Here is a 23,934-nt window from a genome sequence, read left to right as displayed (position 1 = left end):
TAATGGAGAAGGCCTGTGCGTAATTTTGCTTAACATGGGGAGGCTGATGCATGGGCAGCTACTACATGTTTGACAGGTCGGGGTCAGGGTTCAGTGGTGTGGAATGCAAGAAGACTGGGGACCCTTTCACTGCCCTTGTGATGTGCCATCTTCTGCCAGCTCCACTGCTGAGGTCTTAGTTGGATCATTCTGTCTGGAACCTTCCACTTGACCTTGCCTCCATGGATGACCATAGCAGGATCTAAACTCTGAAGCAGGTGTTCAAGTAGGGTTGCCAACTTTTTTTTTTTCTCTCACGCGCTCTCTCGCGCTCTCTCTCACGTGCTCTCTTGTGCACAAGGGACAAAAGTAGCAGTCAGATATGGGACACTTGTGTTTACCCCGAGGAAAGACTACCATGACCATGAAGCCTAGCGTGGGCACCTGTGTGCACATACATGATGTGTACGTGCGGATTTTTTTTCTACAAATTGGTTTTGGCTTAATCGTCCCGATTTTTTCTGTTATGTGAAACCACACTGTACCTACAATATTTCTACTTTATATAGGCTGTGTATTTATCATATCATTCCTGCTTTTACTATATGTTAGTGTTATTATAGCTTTTGTGTTACTTGGTATGATTTGGTAGGTTATTTCAAGTTCAACAGTGCGTGACAGGGAATGAGGAAAGGTGCAGCTGACTCGTATCGTTTCATATTGCCAAATCATATTGTTTCCTCGTGGCCCGATAGCACATGCTTTGCTTGGTGGTTGGGGACCGCTGTTTTAGATGCTATTAATCTCAGGAACTCACTAGCCTCTTCACCATGACAAGGTGACAATCTTCTGACAAGGACTATTTAGTAGTGTCCTCTTGCAGATAGTTACAACTCTGTGGAACTCTCTGCCTTAATTTTGTAGATTCTGAGTCACTGAACATGTTCAGGAAAGAATCTAAGAGTCAAGGGCCAAGGGTTAATGCAGGAGGCTATTGAGGGAGAGTAATGTGTTACACGCACAAATGCATTTTGTGTGTGTTGCTCTGGATTTCCAGCATCTGTGGAATGTTTATAATGTGGTGTGTTGTTGTTGAATGCTCGAAGGGTTGCCAGACTATTTGCTGCTTCCAGTTCATAGAACATGATTTGAAGAAGAATCTTTCTCTTGCATTGGGTTGTTAATGGAATAATCAGGGGCATTTCATTCTCCTGAGAGCTGGACGGTCTTGATATATTCGAATGGTGTTAGAGACAAAGTCCTATTCTGCTATTGCAGTGATGATGAGACCCACTGGCAAGTGATTATCATTCATTTGATAGTTTAGTCTAACTAATATGTTAGCTATTGGAGGTGTTGAGCGTGTTGTTTGTCTATTTTCTGTCTTTAGCACATTCTTCAGCCATGCCTTTAGTGAATGGAGACAGCGGACACAGCCATCCAGAGGCAGATAGCCACAATGAGAAAGGAGATGGTGAGACTCGTGCAGATGATGGGAATGAGCAAGAAGTCATCGTTATCCAGGATACAGGATTCACTGTTAAGATACATGCCCCGGGGATAGAACCATTCGATCTGCAGGTGAGTGTCATAGCAATCCAAAGTTCAGCTAGTTTTAAGGAAACCCAGTGGGTTTTATAAGCATCCTCAAACTATTCATACGTAAAACCCATCCAAGGAGAAACTTGGTATTGGATAATTGTATTGAAAGGTGGAACAGGTTTGAAAGGCTGAATGGTCTTTTTTTGTGTGTAAGTGCCATTTAGCTCATAGTCATAGTCATACTTTATTGATCCCAAGGGAAATTGGGTTTTGTTTCAGTTGCACCAACCAAGAATGGAGTATAGATATAGCAATATAAAACCATAAATAATTAAATAATATTATGTAAATTATGCCAGGAAATAGTCCAGGACCAGCCTATTGGTTCAGGGTGTCTGACCCTCCAAGGGAGGAGTTGTAAAGTTTGAAGGCCACAGGCAGGAATGACAGTGGGTTTTTTTTGCCTTTTTCCTAAAATTTGTAAACTTCAAGGAGAGAAAGTAACACTCTGGAAACATAAAATAAACAGGACACTTCAGTAATGGGTACCAAACCTGTGCTCCTCTGTATAAAAATGATGGCGTTATTGTGTCAAATTTTCCTCCAAAAAGGGACTTCCATGTTCTTCACACTGGTTAGTCGATCTAGCATCTTAGATAGTTCCCTGAGCTCAATAATATCAATAAAACAGATTTAAGAATTTCACAGATCGGGGTGACAGACTTTGAAGGCAAGTTGAGGTTGTAATGGGAAAGTGGTAAATTTGGTGGATTTTTCAGGAAGCTCTTGAAGATGATAAATCAAGGTAAAGTTTTGGAAGCGAATTTGAATACCTGATGAAATGGCTAGTTGCTTTCTCACTGTCAAGATGCCTGAGGAAACCACACCACAGGAAATGTGAAGTCTATGGGAGGGGTGATTTTCAAACAGTTCTTAAGGATGTAGAATGAAGACTTTTGGAAAAGAATCGAAAGTGGTATGAGGGTGAAGTTTATGCACAGCAAGTGCTTGTGATCTGAAATGATTTGCTGGGGCAGATAACAGACTTGCTGAGCAGAATGATTGCCTTCAATGTTGTCATCTTTCTGATTCTACAATAAGAAATGAGAGCAGGAGAGCTCCTTACCCTTGACTAAACCTTATTCTTGCTGACTAGGTACTCAAATCTGAATTTTTACCAGGAGTGCTGTATCATCACCTTGAGACTCCCTTACTCTTCATTAATCATTCTCTTATCTATTTACTCAGCTGGTTTTCAAACCTTATCCTCTCAAAATGGGTGATTACCTTTCTGCAGGGTACACTTCCATCTGCCACTGTTTTGTTCAACCACTTAACTAGCTGGTGTCTTCGTTATTATCATGTGTTGTGTCATGTGACATAGGTGATCATGGTCTCATGACCATAATTGTTCTTAGCAAATTTCTCCTCTTAAATAGTTTACCATTGCCACCTTCTGGACAGTATCTTTATAAAGGTGGGTGACCTCATCCATTATCAATACTCCTCAGAGATTGTCTGACATCAGTGGTTGCATAACCAGGACTTGAGGTATGCAGCAGCGGTTTGTATGACCATCCACCACCTACTCTCATGGCTTCACATGATTGGAGGGGCTAAGCAGCTGCTACACCTTGCCCAAGGGTGACCCGCAGGCTAGCGGAGGGAAGGAGCACCTTGCACCTCCTTTGGTAGAGACGTATCTCCACCCCGCCACCATGCCTCTGTTCTACCACTCATAATAATATACATTTTGACTTGGCTTTGTTTCAGCAACAAATATGTATAGGTTACATTCAGTCTCCTTATTTAAGATTGAAATAAATTTTATATAGTTAAGGGCCAAACACTGGTTCTTTCCACCCTTCATCAATTACATGCTACCAAGTTGCAAATAACCTGTTTATTCATAGTCTCTCTTTTTTTTTTTTTAAAAACCTTCTCAATCTATGCTAATATCTTGCCCTGGTTTAGGAGTCATTAACCGATTCCTTTTGAGTAAAAATTCTAACACTGCTGCTGAATCTGTGATCAGCCAACCTAGTAGGTTCTTTGGTGAAAACCACAGATTCTGAGGTCACATTTTTTTTAATCCTGTCCCACAACACCTCCAGCTGCTTCTGCTTTAGAAGGTGCTTGTGGTAAGCTTCCACATACCTGGCCTGAATGTACGTTTGGTCTGTTTTTTATTTTTTGCAGTGTTCCTAAGCTCTTGAGTACGTTTAGGGAAGTGGTAATGATCGTGCAAGCTTTGAGTCGAACCTTGGTATTTTCTGCTTTCAGTAAGCAAGTGCATACTTAAGTGAGGGCTCATGGAACATTCCTAGCTGCACTTGTGATGAAGTCCGCAACAAGTGTTGGGAATAGATGCGGCACTTGCAGACTTTAAGGTTAACTCTTTCAGAGTTGAATCTGTTGGGATTAGTTAGCGACCATATGGTCCAAATCAACGTAATTCATTTTCTGATTTCTTCCACCTCTGGAATGCCAAGGAAGGACAGCTGGCATCATTCTGGCTCGGACGGTAATTATAACTGCTTTAGATGCCATGTGTGCAAATGTAATAATGGCTGAGTTGGCTCCCAGGATTTCCCAGTTGGAAGCTACTACGAGGGGCTGGAAGCAGGGTTAGTAAGGGAAGTGAGTGCAGACAGTGTCGACGTGGAACACTGCTGGGTTTCATTTGAGGAGCAGCTGTATTGCAGCAGTGTTTCCCAGCTGAGGGCCTTCAATGTCACCTTGGTTTAAATCATTCTAATTTTCATAGTCAATGAACCAAGCTCCACCTACAGCCCATGACTACCATATATAGCCACGGCTCCGTTCGTGTCACCAAGTCCAGGCTGAGACCCCAAGCACTACGGAGGGAGTGCTTCTGTCTGCGGTATCTTCCTTTGAGACGAGGAAAGCCTGTCTGTTCTTTTGAATGGAAGCAAAAGACTTGATACCACTGATCTGAAGAAGAGCAGGGAGTCGTGTTTGTTTACCTTAGCATGGAGATTCTCAACCTGCAGTCCACAGAGCCCTTGCTTAATGGTGTTGGTCCATGGTATAAAGAAGATTTATACCATGGAATTCCTGCCTTAGCATCAGTTTTTAAAAAAAAAAGTAATGTGTCTTTATCACTGCTCTTTGTAGTGAAAATAGCTTCTATAACATTATTGATAGGGGTACAAGAATAATTCCTCGATTATATCCTACTGTTATAATGTAGGAATGTCATGTTTGCTATATTATGACATTGACGACTTTGGCCATGAAGTACATTGTTACTTGCAGATTTTTCACAATTTTGATGATTGATGGGGGCAACGTGCAAGCAAACTACAGCTGCTTTTAGACTCTAAAGTGCAGCTTCTTTCATTTGCCCGGCGGCCCAGCTCACTGAATGGTATCAGACGTAAACAAAAGAAAAGTGTCAAAATAAAATTGAGAAATGTGAATTTCTCATGGAAGGTGGAGTGTGAACTTGGAACAGCTCAGCACAGCACAGGCCCTTTGGCCCCTGATGTTGTGCTAACTCTTTAACCTACTCCTATTCCCAAGATCAATCTGACACTTCCATCCACATAACCCTCTATTTTCCTTTCATCCATGTACCCATCTAAAAGTCTGTTAAATGTTCCTAATGTACCTACCTCTACCACCACCCCCGGCAGTGCGTTCCATATACCTAAGCTCTGTGTAAAATAAAAACCTGCCCCTGACATCCCCTTTATCCCAGTACAGTAAAGTTATGTCCCCTTGTATTAGCCATAGCTGTGGGAATAACATTCCAGATTCCCTTCAGATGGCAGAAGGAGGTCTGTGATTAGGTGGACAGCAGGAGATGATTAAGTACCAAGATGGCGAATGACAAGACTAAATGAACTATAATTAAAGTAAAGAAAGGATCGTTTGGATGGGATATACAGCAGAGTTATTAGAGTTAGGGGCAGGTGGTAGTGGTGAGGACACAAACCTCCACTGCTTCCCAGTGAAAAGGTGTGGTAAGCTTCTGGAAGCGATGGAAAGAAGAGAGGCTTATCAGCCACACACCAATTCAGTGATGGTTTCCATGGCTGTCTTAAGACACGGGGCCATTCAGCCCACCAAGTTTGCTCTGCCAGTAAATCATCTCAACCCCATTCTCCTGCCTTCTCTAATCAAGATCCTGCCAACCTCTGCTTTAAATATACCCAGTGACTTGACCACCACTGCTGTCTGGCAATGAATTCCACAGATTCACCACCCTCTCGCTAAAGAAATTCCTCCTCATCTCTTTTCTAAAGGGACATCCTTCTATTCTGAGGCTGCATCCTCTGATCCTAGACTCTCCCACTGTAGGAAACATCCACTCCATTCTATCTAGGTCTCTCAATATTCGATAGGTTTCAATTTAAGTCTGTGTTCCCACAATCAAACTTGAGATTTGTCTCCCTACAAAACAAAGAAACCCAATAGAACCCATTTAAAAAAAAAAAAGACTGCCAAACACTCAATGTGCAGAGAGAAAAGAAGCAAATCATGCAAGTAATAAAAGTAAGCAAATCGTATTCAGACCTGCAGTGGGTTGTGTTCATCACAGGGTCCAGAGGTGATATTGATCAGCGTACTGAGTACTCAATTTACAGGCTAGGGTTAGCAGTATCCTCTGTTTGTCATTGCTTTAACGCGACCAATTGGAGAAAGGAAACAAAAATGTTATGAAATAAGGAGGAAGAAAAGGTTAATTTTTAAGCTTCAGTCGAGCACCCTTGTAGGAATTCGAGGAGCTTACCCATGTATAAACTTTGAAAGTGGCAGGTTTTTCTCAATGGTTGATTTGTCAAAAATGATAGTTAATAGTCATAGTCGTACTTTATTGATCCCAGGGGGAAATTGGTTTTCATTACAGTTGCACCATAAATAATAAATAGTCATAGAACCATAAATAGTTAAATAGTAATATGTAAATTATGCCAGTAAATTATGAAATAAGTCCAGGACCAGCCTATCGGCACAGGGTGTCTGACCCTCCAAGGGAGGAGTTGTAAAGTTTGATGGCCACAGGCAGGAATGACTTCCTATGACGCTCCGTGCTGCATCTCGGTGGAATGAGTCTCTGGCTGAATGTACTCCTGTGCCCACCCAGTACATTATGTAGTGGATGGGAGACATTGTCCAAGATGGCATGCAACTTAGACAGCATCCTCTTTTCAGACACCACCGTTAGAGAGTCCAGTTCCATCCCCACAACATCACTGGCCTTACGAATGAGTTTGTTGATTCTGTTGGTGTCTGCTACCCTCAGCCTGCTGCCCCAGCACACAACAGCAAACATGATCGCACTGGCCACCACAGACTCGTAGAACATCCTCAGCATCGTCCGACAGATGTTAAAGGACCTCAGTCTCCTCAGGAAGTAGAGACGACTCTGACCCTTCTTGCAGACAGCCTCAGTGTTCTTTGACCAGTCCACTTTATTGTCAATTCGTATCCCAAGGTATTTGTAATCCTCCTCCATGTCCACACTGACCCTCTGGATGGAAACAGGGGTCACCTGTACCTTAGCTCTCCTCAGGTCTATCACCAGCTCCTTGGTCTTTTTCACATTAAGCTGCAGATAATTCTGCTCACACCATGTGACAGTTTCCTACCATAGCCCTGTACTCAACCTCATCTTCCTTGCTGATGCATCCTACTAAGGCAGAGTCATCCGAAAACTTCTGAAGATGACAAGACTCTGTGCAGTAGTTGAAGTCCGAGGTGTAAATGGTGAAGAGAAAGGGAGACAAGACAGTCCCCTGTGGAGTCCCAGTGCTGCTGATCACTCTGTCGGACACACAGTGTTGCAAGCACACGTACTGTAGTCTGCCAGTCAGGTAATCAAGAATCCATGACACCAGGGGAGCATCCACCTGCATCGCTGTCAGCTTCTCCCCCAGCAGAGCAGGGCGAATGGTGTTGAACGCACTGGAGAAGTCAAAAAACATGACCCTCACAGTGCTCACTGGCTTGTCCAGGTGGGCGTAGACACGGTTCAGCAGGTAGGCAATGGCATCCTCAACTCCTAGTAGGGGCTGGTGGGCGAACTGGAGGGGATCTAAGTGTGGCCTGACCATAGGCCGGAGCAGCTCCAGAACAACAGGTAATTTCAATTCTTGGAATAACACCACCACTCAAAGATCCTTCAAGACCTTGCCCAGTTTTAGCCTCCAAGAATTTCTCAATATCCTGACGGGGTGGATGTAGAGTGGATGCTTCCTCCAGAATTTAAACTTTAAATATTCTGAGTCACCTACAAGCAATGGGGGTAAGGTAACTGCAGGTCAAATGGGAAAGTCAAGTTGAGACAGCTTTCAGAGCATCCCATGATATTAAATTGTAGAGTTGACTTGAGGGCAAGACGTTTATTGCTAGTCCTGGCTTGTATGATCTTGTTGTAATTCTGATTTTCAATACTCAAAAGTACATGTATGTCACCATATACAACCCTGAGATATATTTTCTTACGCAAATTCAAGAAGAACATTGGAATCAGTGCTATTGATTACTGCCTGCCATTGGTGAATGGGGTGTTATCTGTTGTGGCCAAAACCTCTCTATTTCTCCCTCTGTGCCACTCTGTCACTCTAGCAAAGTTGAAACTCGGGGAGAAAAAACAGACTTTATTAATCTGAAATACAAGCAGGAAATGCTAAGAACACTCAGCAAGTCAGGCAGCATTCGTGGAGGGAAAACAAATCAAAGACCTCTCATTGAAATTTGGGAAGAAGAGAAAACAAACTTACTGAAAAATTAACTCTTTATTTTTACCAATAATGCTACCTAACCTGCCAAGTGTTTCCACTATTTTCCTGGTTTTATATCAATTTCAATTTATGTTGGATATTGTATTTATTTCACTCCATGGCCATGCTTTTTTTAATAAAAAAGAGTCCCTGTATCAAACAAAACTTGTATTTCCTAATTTGTTTTGTTTTGGGCATAGGTTTCTCCTCAGGAGATGGTGCAGGAGATCCATCAAGTTCTTATGGACAGAGAGGATACTTGTCATCGGACCTGCTTCTCTCTGCAGCTCGATGGAAATGTTCTGGACAACTTCTCTGAGCTCAAGTCAATTGAAGGCCTACAAGAAGGCTCTAATCTGAAAGTGGTGGAAGGTATTGACTTGGCATACCATACCATACAGTGTATTAATGTTAACTTTAGGATCAGGCAGAACTAGGTATAGCAGCTGGGAATTAAACAAAATTTGTCAGGAAATCTGAGCTTGAGTCCTATTATGTTGGCATCGTAAGCACTACTGTCAGTTGTTCAAGTTGCACTGTGAACATTGCCTTCTGGTCTTGGTGGATGCCATGTGAAGGGGGGGGATTGTTGAGAAAAGGGGAGAAATGTGGATATTTCAGTTTGGAAAGAAGGCAGTTAAGAACTAGTTACAAAATCATTTTTCTGAAAATATTTCAAATCAAGGGGCCTGTATTGTGCTGTAGGTTTTCTATGTTTCAGACTTCAAAAGATTAAAATCGGTATTGAAGCATATTGGTTAAGGCTCTTCCTGTTTTGGTCTTGACATTGATCCAGAGTTGAGAGTTCAAATTCACCAGTGTATTCAGGAAAACTAAATGTAAATAATCTGGAGAAATAAAACAAAAAGTTTATCACTTGTAACAATATATGTGAAGCCATAATTATAGCTTCCTTAGTCAGACACTAAGTGCTGGAGAAACTCATCAGTTCTGATGAAGGGTCTCGGCTCAAAAAGTTGACTCTTTTTAATCCTCTCCATAGATGCTATGTGACTTGCTGAGTTCTTGCAGCATTTTGTGCATGTCACTCTGAATTTCCAGCATCTGGAGAATCTCTTCTGTTTACGCTTCATTAGTAGATCTTCAGAGACAAAATACAATGCCTTGCATATGTATGTGAAACCATATGGGTGGGTCTGGTAACTGCCAACTGAGTTCAGGGGCAGTTAGGTGTGATCAGTAAATGTGAATGTTGAAGAATAAGTTAATTTTCGGGTAAGATGAGGAACACTTAAACAATAAGCAGCTAAACTGAGTAGCTCGCTGGGATTTAGAAATTTAATAAAATGGGCTGAACACACAAAGTTGCTGGTGAACGCAGCAGGCCAGGAGCATCTCTAGGAAGAGGTACAGTTGACGTTTCAGGCCAAGACCCTTCGTCACGTTCACCAGCAACTTTGATGTGTGTTGCTTGAATTTCCAGCATCTGCAGAATTCCCCGTGTTTGCGGTTTTAAAATGGGCTGAACAGGTTTTTCATTCTGTTTTGAGTTGTGTTGAAGAAGAGCTGAAGTGGAGCAGATTAGTCATTCTATTTTTGTTGCATGTGCATTTTCTAAGAACCTTACACGGTCCGGGAAGCCCGAATACACGTGCGGCATATCAGAGACCTTCTAAAGAGCTTGGATCCATCTGATTCCTACAATGGTGTGGACTGCAATTCCTTATCATTCCTGAGCACATTCACCGAGGGGGATTTGGGAGGTAAGAAATTGGACGGTGGTGTGGATAGGTAGTGGACTGTGAAACAAGAAGTATATTCTTAAAGGCTTTGACGAGGTCCTGCTCCCAGCAGAGCATGACTTTGTTTGTCATAGCTTGACTTGCTAGTTACTCTTAGCAGGCTGTAGATGTTACTTTAATGTATATCTAGAACCTATCCCTATACAATTTGTAAAGTAGACAGGAAGTGTTTATAGAAAATAAACTCTGATATTAGATGTACACTTTTACAGGGTCTGGTTGGTTTAGAGAAATCTTCCAGAGGGCAACATGAAAGATTGTTAGAACTTGAGATATTTCATTAGGCAGCTGAAGGTGGTCTTAAAACCGTAAGACCCAGAAGAGAATCGGGCAGTTTGGCCAATCGAGTGTACTCTGCCATTCTTTCATGGCTGACCTTGCTATCCCTTTCAACTCCATTTTTCCTACCGTCCTCATAACCTTTGACATCCTGACTATCGACCTCCATTTTAAATATATCCATTCACTTGGCCTCCACAGCTGTGTGTGACAATGAATTTCACAGATTCTCCACCCTCTGTATAAAGAAATTTCTCCTCATCTCTCTTGTAAATGGATATCCCTCTATTCAGAATCAAAATCAGAATCCTTTATTATCGCCAAGTATGTGGACACATACAGGGAATTTGATGCCCTGAGCTCTCGCTGTACAGAATCAAAAAGCAAACAAAACAATAGTGCAAATAATTGTGAACTATATACAATGAGATATACCTGTATATGTATAAGTGGACTTGGTTCATAATAAACTAAAATTCAGACTGGCATACGGAAAGAAACTGTTCTTGTACCTATTTGTCCTGAGGCAGTGTCCTCCGATGCTAGACCATCCACTATAGGAAACATCCATTCATATTTGGTAGGTTACAATGAGATTTCCTTCCCTTTTTTTTTTTCCCCCTCCTCCACCATTTTTTGAAAAAAGCTGCCATGAGTACAGGCCCAAAGCCATCAAATTCTACTCGTACGTTAAGCATTTCATTCCCGGGATCATTCTCGCGAACCTCCTACAACCCTCTCCAAAGTCAGCACATCCTTTCTTAAGGGGCCCAAAACTCTGATCAATGCCTTTATAAAGCCTCAGTATCACATCTTTCCTTTCATATTCTAATCCTTTTGAAATGAATGCTGACATCGCATTTGCCTTCCTTCCCACCAACTCAGCCTTCAAGTTAACTGCTGGAGAATCCTGTGGATTAAAAACATTAAAAGAGAGTGGGGTGGATGATGTGAAGGCTCCCCTTCATTGCCCAGTGTATCCATTGCCACCCCTCTCAACTGGTGGGCGAGTATGAGAGTGTGTGTTTAATACTGCTGGGGACTTGAACAGCAGCTGCCTGTCTAGTGTATGAATAATTGTCACTTGAAGGACTGCTTTTGGAGCAGTCCACAAGCAGATGCCCTGGGGAAAGAAGAAAATAGTCAGTAATTTTTAACTCTGGTTATTAAACTGTGCTTTATTAAAGCTAATGGAATTCCACAATCTGGTTGTTTTTGCAATTTACAATGGCGGACCTTGCAGTCGGCGGGAATCTTTCATTTCCGTGCGGATTGAGCTGTTGACCGTTGTGTGATTGCTCTTCATGAAGTGGGGGTGGGAATAGTCAGCACTGACTAGCGTTGTTCAGCTGTACAGATGTTTGATTTCTACACTGATCGTCTGGCAGTTGATTGACAGCTGTGACAGGAGCTTTGGTTTCAAGAGGTGGCGGGTGACAAAGGAGTCATAACTGCAAGTAAATTGTGCAATAAAGTGCCTGATTTTTAGCTACAAATTTCGTCTCAATATTAACCTTGTCCATCATTTGTGTTCTGCTGAAGTCTGAGAACACTGCTTAAAAAGTGATTTTATCACTTCTAATCAAAAGCATTAAATTCACCCATTTTATTTTAGTTTTGAAAACTTTTTTTTAAAGAGAGTGGAAAGCGTAAAAGGAAAGGTTCTGAATTAGAGCAAATAGACTGCACGCCTCCAGAACACATCCTCCCTGGCAGCAAGGAGCGCCCTTTGCTCTTCCTCCAGCCACAGACCAAGGATGCAAAGGTAAGCTGAAAGCAACGTGCTGCCAATGCTGAAAAGTGGGAACTTGAAAGCAGTTAAGGGCGAATACACCCAGCACAGCTGGCAGCATCAGTGGACAGGAGGTAGTGTTTCAGTTCAACAACTTCTTGATCAATGTACAAAAAATATTTGCCTTGAGGTTGTGCTGGTGATGTATCATTATGTGAATGTGAGCCATTGAGGTTGTTGCTCTTGTATGTGTTGTGCTACTGGGCAGTGCTGGAAACTGTCAGTCCAGCATCACTTGTGTTTGGTGTCTGCCACTGGCCTTTGTTTTAGATGCGTGCAGCATAGCTGTAGTGTTACCTTGTGAGTAGTCTAAAGGGTCGAGGCGGCACGGTAGCATTGTGATTAGCACAGCGCTTTACAGTATCAGTGATTCAGGTTCAATTCCCACCACTGCCTGTAAGGAATTTGTATGTTCTCCCCGTGACCGTGTGGGTTTCCTCTGGGTGCTACAGTTTCCTTCCACGGTCCAAAGACCTAACGGTTGGTAGGGTAATTGTTCATTGCAAATTGTCCCATGATTAGGCTAGAGTTAAATCGGGGGTTGCTGGCCAGCTTGGCTTGAAGGGCATCTTCCACACTGTATCTCAATCGATTTAAAAATAATGGTTTCAAGTCATTGTGAATCTGAATTTTCAGTGAAATAAATAAAACGTTTGCCATAAACTCCTAGCACCAGGATGTCCTTTGGGGAAGGAAATATTTGCATTTGCACAGGTTGTCCATTGATCCTGTTTACAGTTACTGTTCTATAGATTTGCTAACTATGCCCGCAGAGAAAGAATCTCAGGGTTTTATGTGGCGGTATGTACGTACTCTGATAAATTTTGTGTTGAACTTCTGAATTAGCTAAAGTAATTTATTTTTAACCCAGTCGAATATCTAACATACAGATGGATTCACCAGTGGAATTTGTTACTTTAGGTAAAATGTTTAGCAATAAGTGCTAGGTTGGGAGTGTTCAAATTGATTATAGATTGCGTAGCAAACTGCGACAGCGTACACGGCAGTGGGTGGCAATATTAGTGGCACCCTGTTCTGGATTTGCCGTAGGCGTTAAACACTGAATGCCACAAAGGCTGTGGGGCTCAACAGCATCCCAGCTGGATTCCAGAATGAGAAAAGGTGCTTTAATATGCTTGCAACACTGACATCTATCCATTGTCCAGCTATGCCCTTTTCACAAAAAAAGCCACTCAAATCCAGTCTGACCAATTACCACCCAGGCATCAGCAAAGTGATGAGCAGCTGATATCACAAGTGCAATCAAGTTGCACACATTCTCTAAGAACTTCCTCACTGGTGCCTAGTTTAGATTACCTCCTGGACCACTTAGCTTTGGGTCTTATCAGAGCCTTGTTGGAAACGTGGAGCAGAGAGCTGAATGCCAAAGGGTGAGGTGTGAGTGGTGGCTACTATTGACATCATGGCGTCACTTGACCAAGTGTGACATTAAGGAACCCTGAAGTTAATGGACATCGAGGGGAAAACACTGCAGTGGTTGTACGTATAGTGTTAGATTCTCTTATTTTCTGATCCTTGGGGTTCTTCCAGAAGTCAGAAGTGGTGAGCAGTCTTAATTCCAAGATTTGCTTATTTTAGGGTACAAGCAAACAGGAGTAGTAAGCAAACTAAAGAGCTAAGAAACAATGCTAAGGGGTGTAAAACAAAGAAGTAAAGAAGGTGACGCTTCTGAAAATTCTATCACTTTTCGAGATAAAGAAGGCTCCTTAGATATTGATAAATTAGTTAATAGGCTACATGATTAAGACAATTACATCACATAGGTAATGTACTAATACTTAACCAATGAAAAATGAGCAAGGTGATAAACTCTTAGTTTAGCTGCTATACCGCTTTCTGCCAGTGAGTATAAAAAAGACATGAATTTGTTAAAAAGAACAAATCTTATAAAAAGTATTATTAGAAAACAAAACAATGGTTTCCAACAATAGCTTTGCATGGTTTTAATTCCCTCTATTCCTCCTATTCCACAGCCTCTGCAGTGCCTGAAAGTGTTGACCATGAGTGGCTGGAACCCTCCTCCTGGTAACCGCAAGATGCATGGTGACCTGATGTACCTGTATGTGGTTACTGTGGAAGATCGTCATGTTAGCATTACTGCTTCAACACGGGGTTTTTACACAAATCAGTAAGTATTGCGTGCCTTAGTATTGTGAATTTCCTTTCTCTGCTTTCCTGCACTCTCTGCTTCAGGATGGGAGATGTGGTCTTTCTCAAGATCATAAGTACAATTAGAAGCTTTGTCTGAAGGGAACTTGGGAAGCACGTGGAGAGGGTGATGCTATTGTGGAAGAAATATTTTGCTGGAACTCAAGCTTGGTGGTCATGCATCTTGTGTACTTCCTCCTATATCCTCTGGTTCTGATTTAAAGGAACAATTATTAATGGCACTTTTCATATAGTTGAAATTTAACGTGGTTTCAGTAAAAGCAAATGAATTTGTGGAAGTTTCCCACATTGAATATTTTAGCTACTGCAGATATAGTGAGCCTGTTCACTGAAACCAGGAGTCCTTTGCAGTGCACCTAATTCCTGCAGAGTTGAAGCCTCACCAAAGTCAATGCCGGCAGCTACCAGTTTGATCTTGCATGTACTAACATATGTCAGCAGTTGTGTATATTAAATATGTTGACTGATCCATCGGGGAGGCACTATATTGGTTGTTTAACACCATCCTATCTACATTTCTGAACCTGCCTCTGATGGAGTGAAATAGTCCAGCAGTCTACACTCGCATATACTGTGAGGCATGTAATGGTTGCTCTGTTACAAACACTCACTAATTTCTGCATATTTGCTCCCTCTCTTATGACCTGCCTCTCTTGCACACAGTCTGGCATAGGGGTGTCAGTCCTTTGAGAGCGTTTGCCCAAATAAGAGATAAACTTCTGGAGAAAAATAAACTTATTTTGCATTCCTTGTTAATTTTGAACAGATTATCATTGATTAATGAATTAGTTACATTAATTTTAGACTTTTAAAGGGAAAAGGTATGCCCGTTGCTTATTTATGCCTACTTTTTGTTTGGCTATTAATAGAAGTATAACAGGGATAGATTGAAATAAATAAATCATTTTAGAAAACCTGTTCAAAATTAATAACTTTTTAAAGACAATTGGAAAAAAATGACAATTTCTAAATGGTATTGTTATTGTCCAATAATAGTTTATTATCTAATACTGATGTGTGCATTAGATCTGCAAGGATTTCAAAACATCATCCAACATCATATGTTCTCTCATCCATCTAGCTGGCACAAGCTGGCGTGAGACGTTTCATGTGAAAGCATCTCGCTGCTCTTGGGTTGTTTATATAAATAAAAAAAAAGTATATATCATTTGCTGCTTCATTTGGCTGTAAAGATGATCATTATGTATCTTTATTATGGGTGAGGTTTTTTTGTGCAAGGCATCTTGGGTACATGTGCCATAGCTTCCTCGCCCCACCCTCCCCTGGCCCTAGCCCCTAATAAATGATGAAAAGATTGTGTTTTTACACCCACTACTTCCATTCTGTGACATAATATTAGCAATTATTAATAAAGCAACTGTAGCCCTACTTTTGTATAATGAGAATTGTTAGTGAAGCCTTTGTACATCTTTATTGCGAGGTGAGTGTAGGAGGGTCATTTCCATTCATTTGTATGTGAACTGCACAATTTTGTGCTGCAGTCTGCTGTGGAAATGAATAAAATGACAGTCAGGGAGAGGTCATTTGGAAAAAGATAAATCACTTGGTGCATGCACAACACAGGCATGATCCCTTGAAGAAAACTTGGGATTCCTATCTCAGTTGGTAGTACTTTCCACCTTTTTAGAGGTGGTATCTTTCAGGTAAGACTTCAATCAGGACATATACAAGACTCTTTCTGAAAGAAATATATGAAGACTTGTAAGTCTAGGTCTTCATCCTTTGGTATGAGTTGTGTGATGATTGTGGTGGATATAATTTAAAGTGATCATAAAGAATGTTACTATTAGTTATTTTTTGATGATTTGTCTACTTGCAACAGGTCTACAGCCTACAGCTTCAACCCCAAGCCAGCAAACCCCAGCTTTCTTAGCCATTCCCTGGTGGAATTGTTAAGTCAGATCAGTCCTACTTTCAAAAAGAATTTTGCTACCTTGCAAAAGAAGAGGTGAGAGTTGCACTTGTACATGATGACTTTTCTGTTTTACGGTTATGTATTGGGATCTTTTAGCATTGTTACCCAATAATAAATTGTGGGTGCTTGCTGTGCAGAGATTATAATGGAATTGTCTTGAATGTGTTTTTTCTTTTAATGTGTATTTTAGAAGGGATAAAGCTGGTGGTCGCAACTCAGCCCAAGTTGTTTGACTCAACAAGCATGATAGTAAAGCAATTCTAATTTGCAATGTCATTGCCACATTCACTGATCCGTTTCCTTTACAGATCCTGTCTAGGCTGTAATTAGAGGGTGAGACTGGGATTATTGCCTTGAAGTTAGCAGCTAATAAAAGCACTTAATAACAGAGTTGCTGTACATGGGGGTGGAAATGGGATTCACAACTTTGTGCGTGGCAAAACTGAATGCAGACACAAGGACATGATGATGGACCAGTGCAGAGTATTGATTTGGCCATGAGGAGTACAATGTACAGTTCTACAGTTCTTTGAATGCCATTGTACTGCAAGTGGAATAGTTTAGACGGTTAGATTAGACTGCATCCACATTTCTGAAACCTCAAGCTAGTGGGCAGATTTAAATCATCTGCAGTCACCAGAACCTCAGTAGATTCACAGGGCCTGTAGGGTCCAGTCAAGTTGAGTTTAGTTTGTCTCTGGCACCTGACAGTCCTTGCTTTCCCAAGCAGAGAGCTGATTGAGCCAAATTTCCTCCCTCAGGACTCAGGCAGTGAGATGTAACCAGTACTCGATGGTGATAGAGCTTTGTTCCTGGAACACCTATAGCCTTTGACAGGAAACCTGGCTGAAGATGGAATCTCATCTTCTGCCCAACAATGTCATTTTTTAAATGTCTCATATGACACATTTGTAAAAACTATCAAAATTGCTTTAAATGATTCAAGAAATCGAAATCATGCTAAAGCATTTGGAAGTAATAATTTAAAATAAGTTTTTAGAAAAGACTGGTTGATAGGTCATAGAGGTGGATTTGCCAGCATAAAACTGGGGAATCTCAGCAGGCGTGGCTCTGCTTCTGGACTGCATAAAGTCCGGTGCTGGAGTAGACGGGCAGATGTGCCATGATCACTGGGTCCACATAATTTCAGGATGCCCTTACCTGTGTGTGACAGAATCTTGACAGTTCACATTCCAACTGTTGGCCTCAGCCAGCATCATTCAATTTTTAGTCCTGTGCAGAGCTGGAAATAAACCTACTTAGTACCACGTACAGTCGATGCTTTGGGCCAAGATCCTTCATCAGGGCTGGGAAATCAAGAAGGGGAAAAGCCAGAAGAAGTGGGCGGGAGGGAAAGTACAAGTTGGTAGGTAATAGGTGAGGGGGAAGGTGGGTTCTGATGGAAAAGTCACTCCTGATGAGTGTCAGCAGAAACATCGACTGCTTATTCCTCTCTTAGGTGCTGTCTGACCTGCTGAGTTCCTCCAGCATTTTGTGTTGCTTTGGATATTCAGCATCTGCAGATTCTTTTGAGTTTGCTATTCATTAGCACTATCTGTGCATTGGGAATTAACTGCTTTACTGCAATAGATTGCATATGGAGTCATATCTTGAGACGCACACAGTTGCTACTCATTGTGGAGCTGTTTGGGGCTGGATATGAAGTAGTAAAATACTGGCTGACTGACCTGTGCACCAATTGATCTGTAGGGTCCAGCGGCACCCATTTGAGAGGATAGCAACTCCGTTCCAGGTGTACAGTTGGACTGCACCTGCAGTGGAACACGCCATGGACTGTGTCCGCGCAGAAGATGCATACACTTCACGCTTGGGATATGAAGAGCACATACCAGGCCAGGTATTCCTGAGTAGTTTCATAATCAGTGCACCAGACAACACAAAATGTAGCAACCAGCTTGCTCCCATTATTAGCTTCCACTCCTAATTGTCCATCCCAATCTATTTCATTGCAGTCAGGTACTATGGACAGCCTGATTAGAACACAAATTGTCCAGAAGCTACTCACCTTCACCTTTTTTTTTAATTGAAGGTACTCCCATGATGTTATAGATGAGGAATTCCAGGATTGTTACTCAGCAGCGATTGGGAATCAGTAATATATTTCAAAGTTAGCTTGGTGTTTGACTGTAAAGATGTTTTGCTCTCATTTGCCCACAGCTCTAATCTCAAAATGGAAGAGGTCAATAATTTGTTGAGGTGGTATTAAAGTAGCCTTGATAACCTGATGCAGTGCAATTTGTAACAGCTACTAGGCATCAGATGTGGATGAGGTGACAGGATGGTTCTGTCAATGGTCTTGAGCTTGAATTTTGAAGGTTTTAAAGGTTTAAAGATTAGTTTTATTTATCGCATGTTATAACTGTGAAAGAAGTCACCAGAGAGATGTAGCTGGTAGATGTTAAAGTCTTTATTTGTGACAACAACAAACTGACAGCCTTTGAAATCATGAGAGACTCCCACGCCTAAAATTACACAACATTTTTACATGTTGAAGAACAAAGGTCAATTTCTAGTTACAATGCCCTCATAATGCTGCTTTTGAATTGCATGTAAATTTTCAAATGCCTGAATCTTCCCACCAGTGGACTTAAAATGAGTTAATTACTGTGGTCTCTAAGTTGTATTCATGCAATGGGGTGTTGATTGCATTCATGCATATGCAGACATCTCAAGTCAATTGGATATTTCCTGTTCCAAGCTGCATTTTGCACCAGAGCTGCATTTTATATTTAATGTACAATCCATAGTTGGATCTGAAGGTTATATTTGCTGTATTGCATCTCCAAAATATGTCGTATCAAGCTACGTTGCATCTCCCAAATATGGCCTAACAACATGTACATGAAGCAAACTGTGAAATACGTCGTTTGTATCAAATAAAATCTGAGGATTGTGCTGGGCAGCCCACATGTGTTGCCACACCTCCAGCACCAATATAGCAAGCACACAACTCACTCTAACTGTATGTCTTTGGAATGTGGAAAGAAACTGGAGCACTTGGAGGAAACCCACACAGTCACGGGGAGAACGTACAAACTCCTTGCAGACGGTGAAGGGAATCAAACCCTCATCACTGTAAAGTGATGTGTTAGCTACTATATTATTATCTTGCTGGTATAGCTGGAGTAGAAGTCTACCTAGCAAATGGGACATTTGCCATCTCCAATGGGATCCCACCACCAAGCACATCTTTTCTTCACCACCCCCCCCCCCCCCCATCCCCGCACCTGCACTTTCGGCTTTCCACAGAGATCGTTCCCTACATGACTCCCTTGTTCGTTTGTCCCACCCACTGATCTAACTCCTGGCACTTATCCTTGCAAGCGGAACCTGCCCCTACACCACCTCCCTCACTACCATTCAGGGCCCCAAATAGTCTTTCCAGGTGAGGCAACACTTGAGTCTGTTGAGTTTTGTGCTGTGGCCGGTGCTTCCAGTGTGGCCTCCTGTGTGAGACCCGACATAGATTGGGAGACCATTTCGCTGAGCACTTGCCTTTGTCTGCCAGAAGAAACAGGATCTCCCAGTGGCCACCCATTTTAATTCCACTTCCCATTCCCCTTCTGATATGGCCTCCTACACTGTCGCGATGAGGCTACACTTGGGTTGGAGGAACAACACCTTGTATTCTGTCTGGGCAGCCTCCAACCTAATGGCATGAACATCGATTTCTCAAACTTCTGGCAATGGCCCCCTGCCCTCTCCTTCACCTGTCCCCGTTGCCTTTTCCCTCTCTCACCTTATCTCCTTGCCCTCCATTGCCTTCCTCTGGTTCTCCACCCCATTTTCTTTCATCCATGGCCTTCTATCGCCACCTATCAGACTTCCCCCTTCTCCAGCTCTGTATTTCTTTCACCAATCAACTTCACAGCTATTTACTTATCCCTCCCCCCACCTTTTAAATATACTCATCTTTTGTTCTCCAGTCCCTGCTGAAAGGTCTCGGCCCGAAAATTCGACTGTACTTTTTTTTTTCTCCAATAGATGCTGCCTGGCCTGCTGAGGTCCTCCAGCATTTTGAGTGTTGCATTTCATCACGTGTCTGATTTGTGGCCCATTGTTGCTGATGAAGCTCCGGAAGGCCACCATTTCTGGGATCTATGTCGCCTGTCCTGCTCTTATTAGTAGTTAGTCTGGTTAGGGTTCTGGTCAACAGTGAAGTTAATAGCAAAGCCATCAATCCCCATGTGTTGATGGTAATACTTGTGTACCTCCAAGAGAGGTGATTAGGAATTGGTTGGAAATGGCCATTCCCAGCAACATGTAGAATAAATGTTGTTTGCCATTTATCAGCTCAGGGCAGATGGATTGCTTAATTTTCTAAGGACTTGTGAACAGAACTGAACACTGCTGAAGAAGATGGTGCCCGGAATAATGCACAGAAGGACTTGTGTTGTGCTGGGATCAGTGATTCCCCCCCCCCCCCCCACCAGCAGTGAAGAGGTTTCATTGGTTCCCACTAACCTCAGATATAAAAGGTCTCCCAGTTCAAGCATAATTATTCTCACCTCTCTTTTACCCCTATTTGTACCTAGATTGTAATGAATTCCAGAGCAGGCAAAATCCAAATTGGGCATCTGGGAGATATTGGTGCTCCAATGACCACTTTACATTTGAAATATATCCAGTCAGAAGTTTTGATTATCATTTTGACTTGGAAGCAAAGAATAACAATGTATTGCAGTATTCACTGTGGGTTGTGCAGCAAGCCCCCAGTTTTGCTCACTGTTCGGTTTGAGTTAGTATTTTCAGCTGGAGTGGCCCCAAGGCAGCATGGGATTGGGGAAAGGTGCCACCTGCTACAAATGTCAACCTTCCCATTTCTGAGTCAGGTGATTGTGGGATTGAACACATAATCTAAATTGACACTTCAACAAAGCATTGTTGAATTTCTTATTCATAAGCTGCTAAATATTGGTAAATTAAAATACCAAAGTTCAAAGTAAAAATATATGTACATGTCACCATGTGCTGCCCTGAGATTCATTTTCTTGCAGGCATTTACAAGAAAATAATAATATGCAATAGAATATATGGAAAAACTATACACAAATACAGACAACCAATGCACAAATTTTGCAAATAAGAACAAATAAATAAAAATACTGAGAACGTGAGTTGTAGAGTCTTTGAAAGTGTGTCCATACGTTGTGGAATCTGTTCAGAGTTGAGGTGAGTGAAGTTATCCATGCTGATCAGGAACCTTGTGATTGTAGGATAATAACTGTTCCTAAACCTGGTGGTGTGGGACTTAAGGCTCCTGGACCTCCTGCCTGATGGTGGTAGTGACAAAGGGGCATGGCCTGGATGGTTGCTGCAGAGAGAGTCCATGATGCATGATGTTTTCTTGAGGTAGCTCTCCTTGTAAATATGCTCAATAGTGGGGTTGGCTTTGCCTGTGATGGACTGAACTGTCCCCACTACTTTCTGTAGAAAGTATTTTTTGGTCTCCTGTCCTTCGGTTCTCTCTCAACCATGTGTTTGGTTATTTGCAAATTAATTGCTCACTTTTGATTATAAAAAGAATTCAATTTAAAAAGTAGTGTATTCATTTGTAAACTAGCACGTGCAGAGGATGTGATGAAGTGCTACATAAATGTGCGCACTTTGCTTTAAGTATTTGTTAGGGATTGCAGCCAGTTCTCTGTCAGCCTTTATCTGATTTGTTGTTAAGATCAGGGAATCAATACAAGAGGACATGGCTTTAAGGTAAGAGGTGGCAAGTTCAAGGGGGATATTAGAGGAAGGTTTTTCACTCAGTGGTTGGTGCATGGAATGCACTGCCCGAGTCAGTGGTGGAGGCAGATACACTCGTGAAGTTTGAGACTACTAGACAGGTATATGGAGGAATTTAAAGTGGGGGGGTTATATGGGAGGCAGGGTTTGAGGGTCGGCACAACATTGTGGGCCAAAGGGCCTGTAATGTGCTGTACTGTTCTATGAATCAGTGGTTACATAACTTGAACTGCATTATTAACTCAAGTAATTTAACTTAAAAGTGGAATTCAGTGTTTTTTAAAAAAAAACAGACAAATGAAATATTGTCCTCGTAAGTGTATCTTTCCCATTTGTCCTGTATGTTTGCAGACAAGGGATTGGAATGAAGAACTGCAAACTACCCGGGAGCTCCCCCGCAAGAACCTTCCAGATAGACTTCTCCGTGAACGTGCTATCTTCAAGGTAAAATGCAATCGATCTGCATTCTCATTTATAGTCATGTAATTGTCTGCACTGTTATGCATTTCCTCTGGTCTTATTCTAGATGTCAGATTATTTTGATATTTGACAGCATTTGAGTAATTTTCCCCCTCTGTGCCTGCTGTTCAGACTAATGGAAACAAAGTAATTTGTGTATCATGATAATAGCCCTGGGGTTTCTTTCTGTCATACTTGATATCCATCATCGTAGAGCTGGCTGAGGGTCCAGACTTTTGTCTGCCTCTGGATACAATCCAGCAAGGTAGGATTGAAATTGACAGAGAGATTGCTCTCTCTTGCTATGTCTGGGTACCCCTACTGCCAGTCATAAAGCAGCTGAGCTCAGAGTTGGAAAAACAATTGTGGACCTGGTATATCATATTGATGTACTGCATTTCACTTGGTCCAGTCATTAAATATCAGTATTTGCAGGTAATCTGAGTAATTTGCATCGTGCCCTTGTTCTGACCTCCTGCATGATGGTCTCCCAGGTGTTTTTTGTTTATTTCCGTGCAGTTAGAAGAGACTGGTATCTCATCAGTCCCCGGAGCTGAGAGAATGCTATGCAAGCCATGCCATCTGGTCTGTGCGATGTGCACGCCCCGCTCTAGTGACAGCTCTGAGATTTACTCCCTTGCATTTGTCTTTCAAAAGGTGCACAGTGACTTTGCTGCAGCTGCGACCCGAGGAGCAATGGCGGTGATTGACGGCAACGTCATGGCCATCAATCCGGGTGAAGAAACCAAAATGCAGATGTTCATTTGGAACAACATCTTCTTCAGCCTGGGCTTTGACGTCCGTGACCACTACAAGGACTTGGGTGGAGACAATGCGGCCTACGTGGCTCCCACCAATGACCTGAATGGCGTTCGGGCCTACAATACAGTTGATGTGGAAGGACTTTACACACTCGGGACCGTGGTCGTGGACTATAGAGGATACAGGGTGACTGCGCAGTCGATCATTCCTGGAATTCTGGAACGAGAGCAGGAGCAGAGTGTTATATATGGGTCCATAGACTTTGGCAAAACAGTTGTATCTCACTCCAAGTACCTAGAGTTGTTGGAGAAGACAGCTAGGCCTCTGAAGATCCAGAAGCACAAAGTACTGAATGATAAGAACGAGGAAGTGGAGCTGTGTTCCTCCGTTGAGTGCAAAGGGATTATTGGGAATGACAGTCGCCATTACATCCTGGACTTGCTGCGTACCTTCCCACCAGACTTGAACTTCCTCCCTGTGGAAGGTGAAGAACTCCCAGAGGAATGCATGAAGATGGGCTTTCCGAAGGAACACCGGCACAGGCTGTCCTGTCTTAGACAGGAGCTCATTGAAGCCTTTGTTGAGCACAGGTAAACTTGGAAGTGTAAACTATGTTGCAGTGGAGATGAGTGGCTGTTAAGAGATACTACTTGGGTGGGGTTGTCAGTTTGGGGCAGTGCCACAGGAAGGGTCAATTTTGGTTCTGCCTCCTCAGTAGCAACT

At 42.3% G+C, this 23,934-nt stretch overlaps 1 protein-coding gene across 3 annotated transcripts in view; it reads left to right on the top strand.

Annotated features, from left to right (window-relative positions):
- Positions 1-23,934, top strand: part of cluha (clustered mitochondria (cluA/CLU1) homolog a) — a 97,849-nt gene that overhangs the window by 25,889 nt on the left and 48,026 nt on the right. For all 3 annotated transcript variants that reach the window (XM_072242920.1, XM_072242921.1, XM_072242919.1), the window contains exons 2-10: positions 1,370-1,560; positions 8,474-8,645; positions 9,854-9,997; positions 11,953-12,080; positions 14,102-14,256; positions 16,141-16,266; positions 17,944-18,091; positions 22,342-22,434; positions 23,107-23,801. In XM_072242920.1, the coding sequence (XP_072099021.1) occupies positions 1,370-1,560; positions 8,474-8,645; positions 9,854-9,997; positions 11,953-12,080; positions 14,102-14,256; positions 16,141-16,266; positions 17,944-18,091; positions 22,342-22,434; positions 23,107-23,801 (1,852 nt within the window). The remainder of the gene's footprint in view (positions 1-1,369; positions 1,561-8,473; positions 8,646-9,853; positions 9,998-11,952; positions 12,081-14,101; positions 14,257-16,140; positions 16,267-17,943; positions 18,092-22,341; positions 22,435-23,106; positions 23,802-23,934) is intronic.

This window comes from Mobula birostris, chromosome 25 (assembly GCF_030028105.1).
Source record: "Mobula birostris isolate sMobBir1 chromosome 25, sMobBir1.hap1, whole genome shotgun sequence".
Lineage (NCBI taxonomy): Eukaryota > Metazoa > Chordata > Chondrichthyes > Myliobatiformes > Myliobatidae > Mobula > Mobula birostris.
The sequence above is the reverse complement of the archived record's forward strand: the minus strand, read 5'-3'. Positions and strand labels throughout refer to the sequence as shown.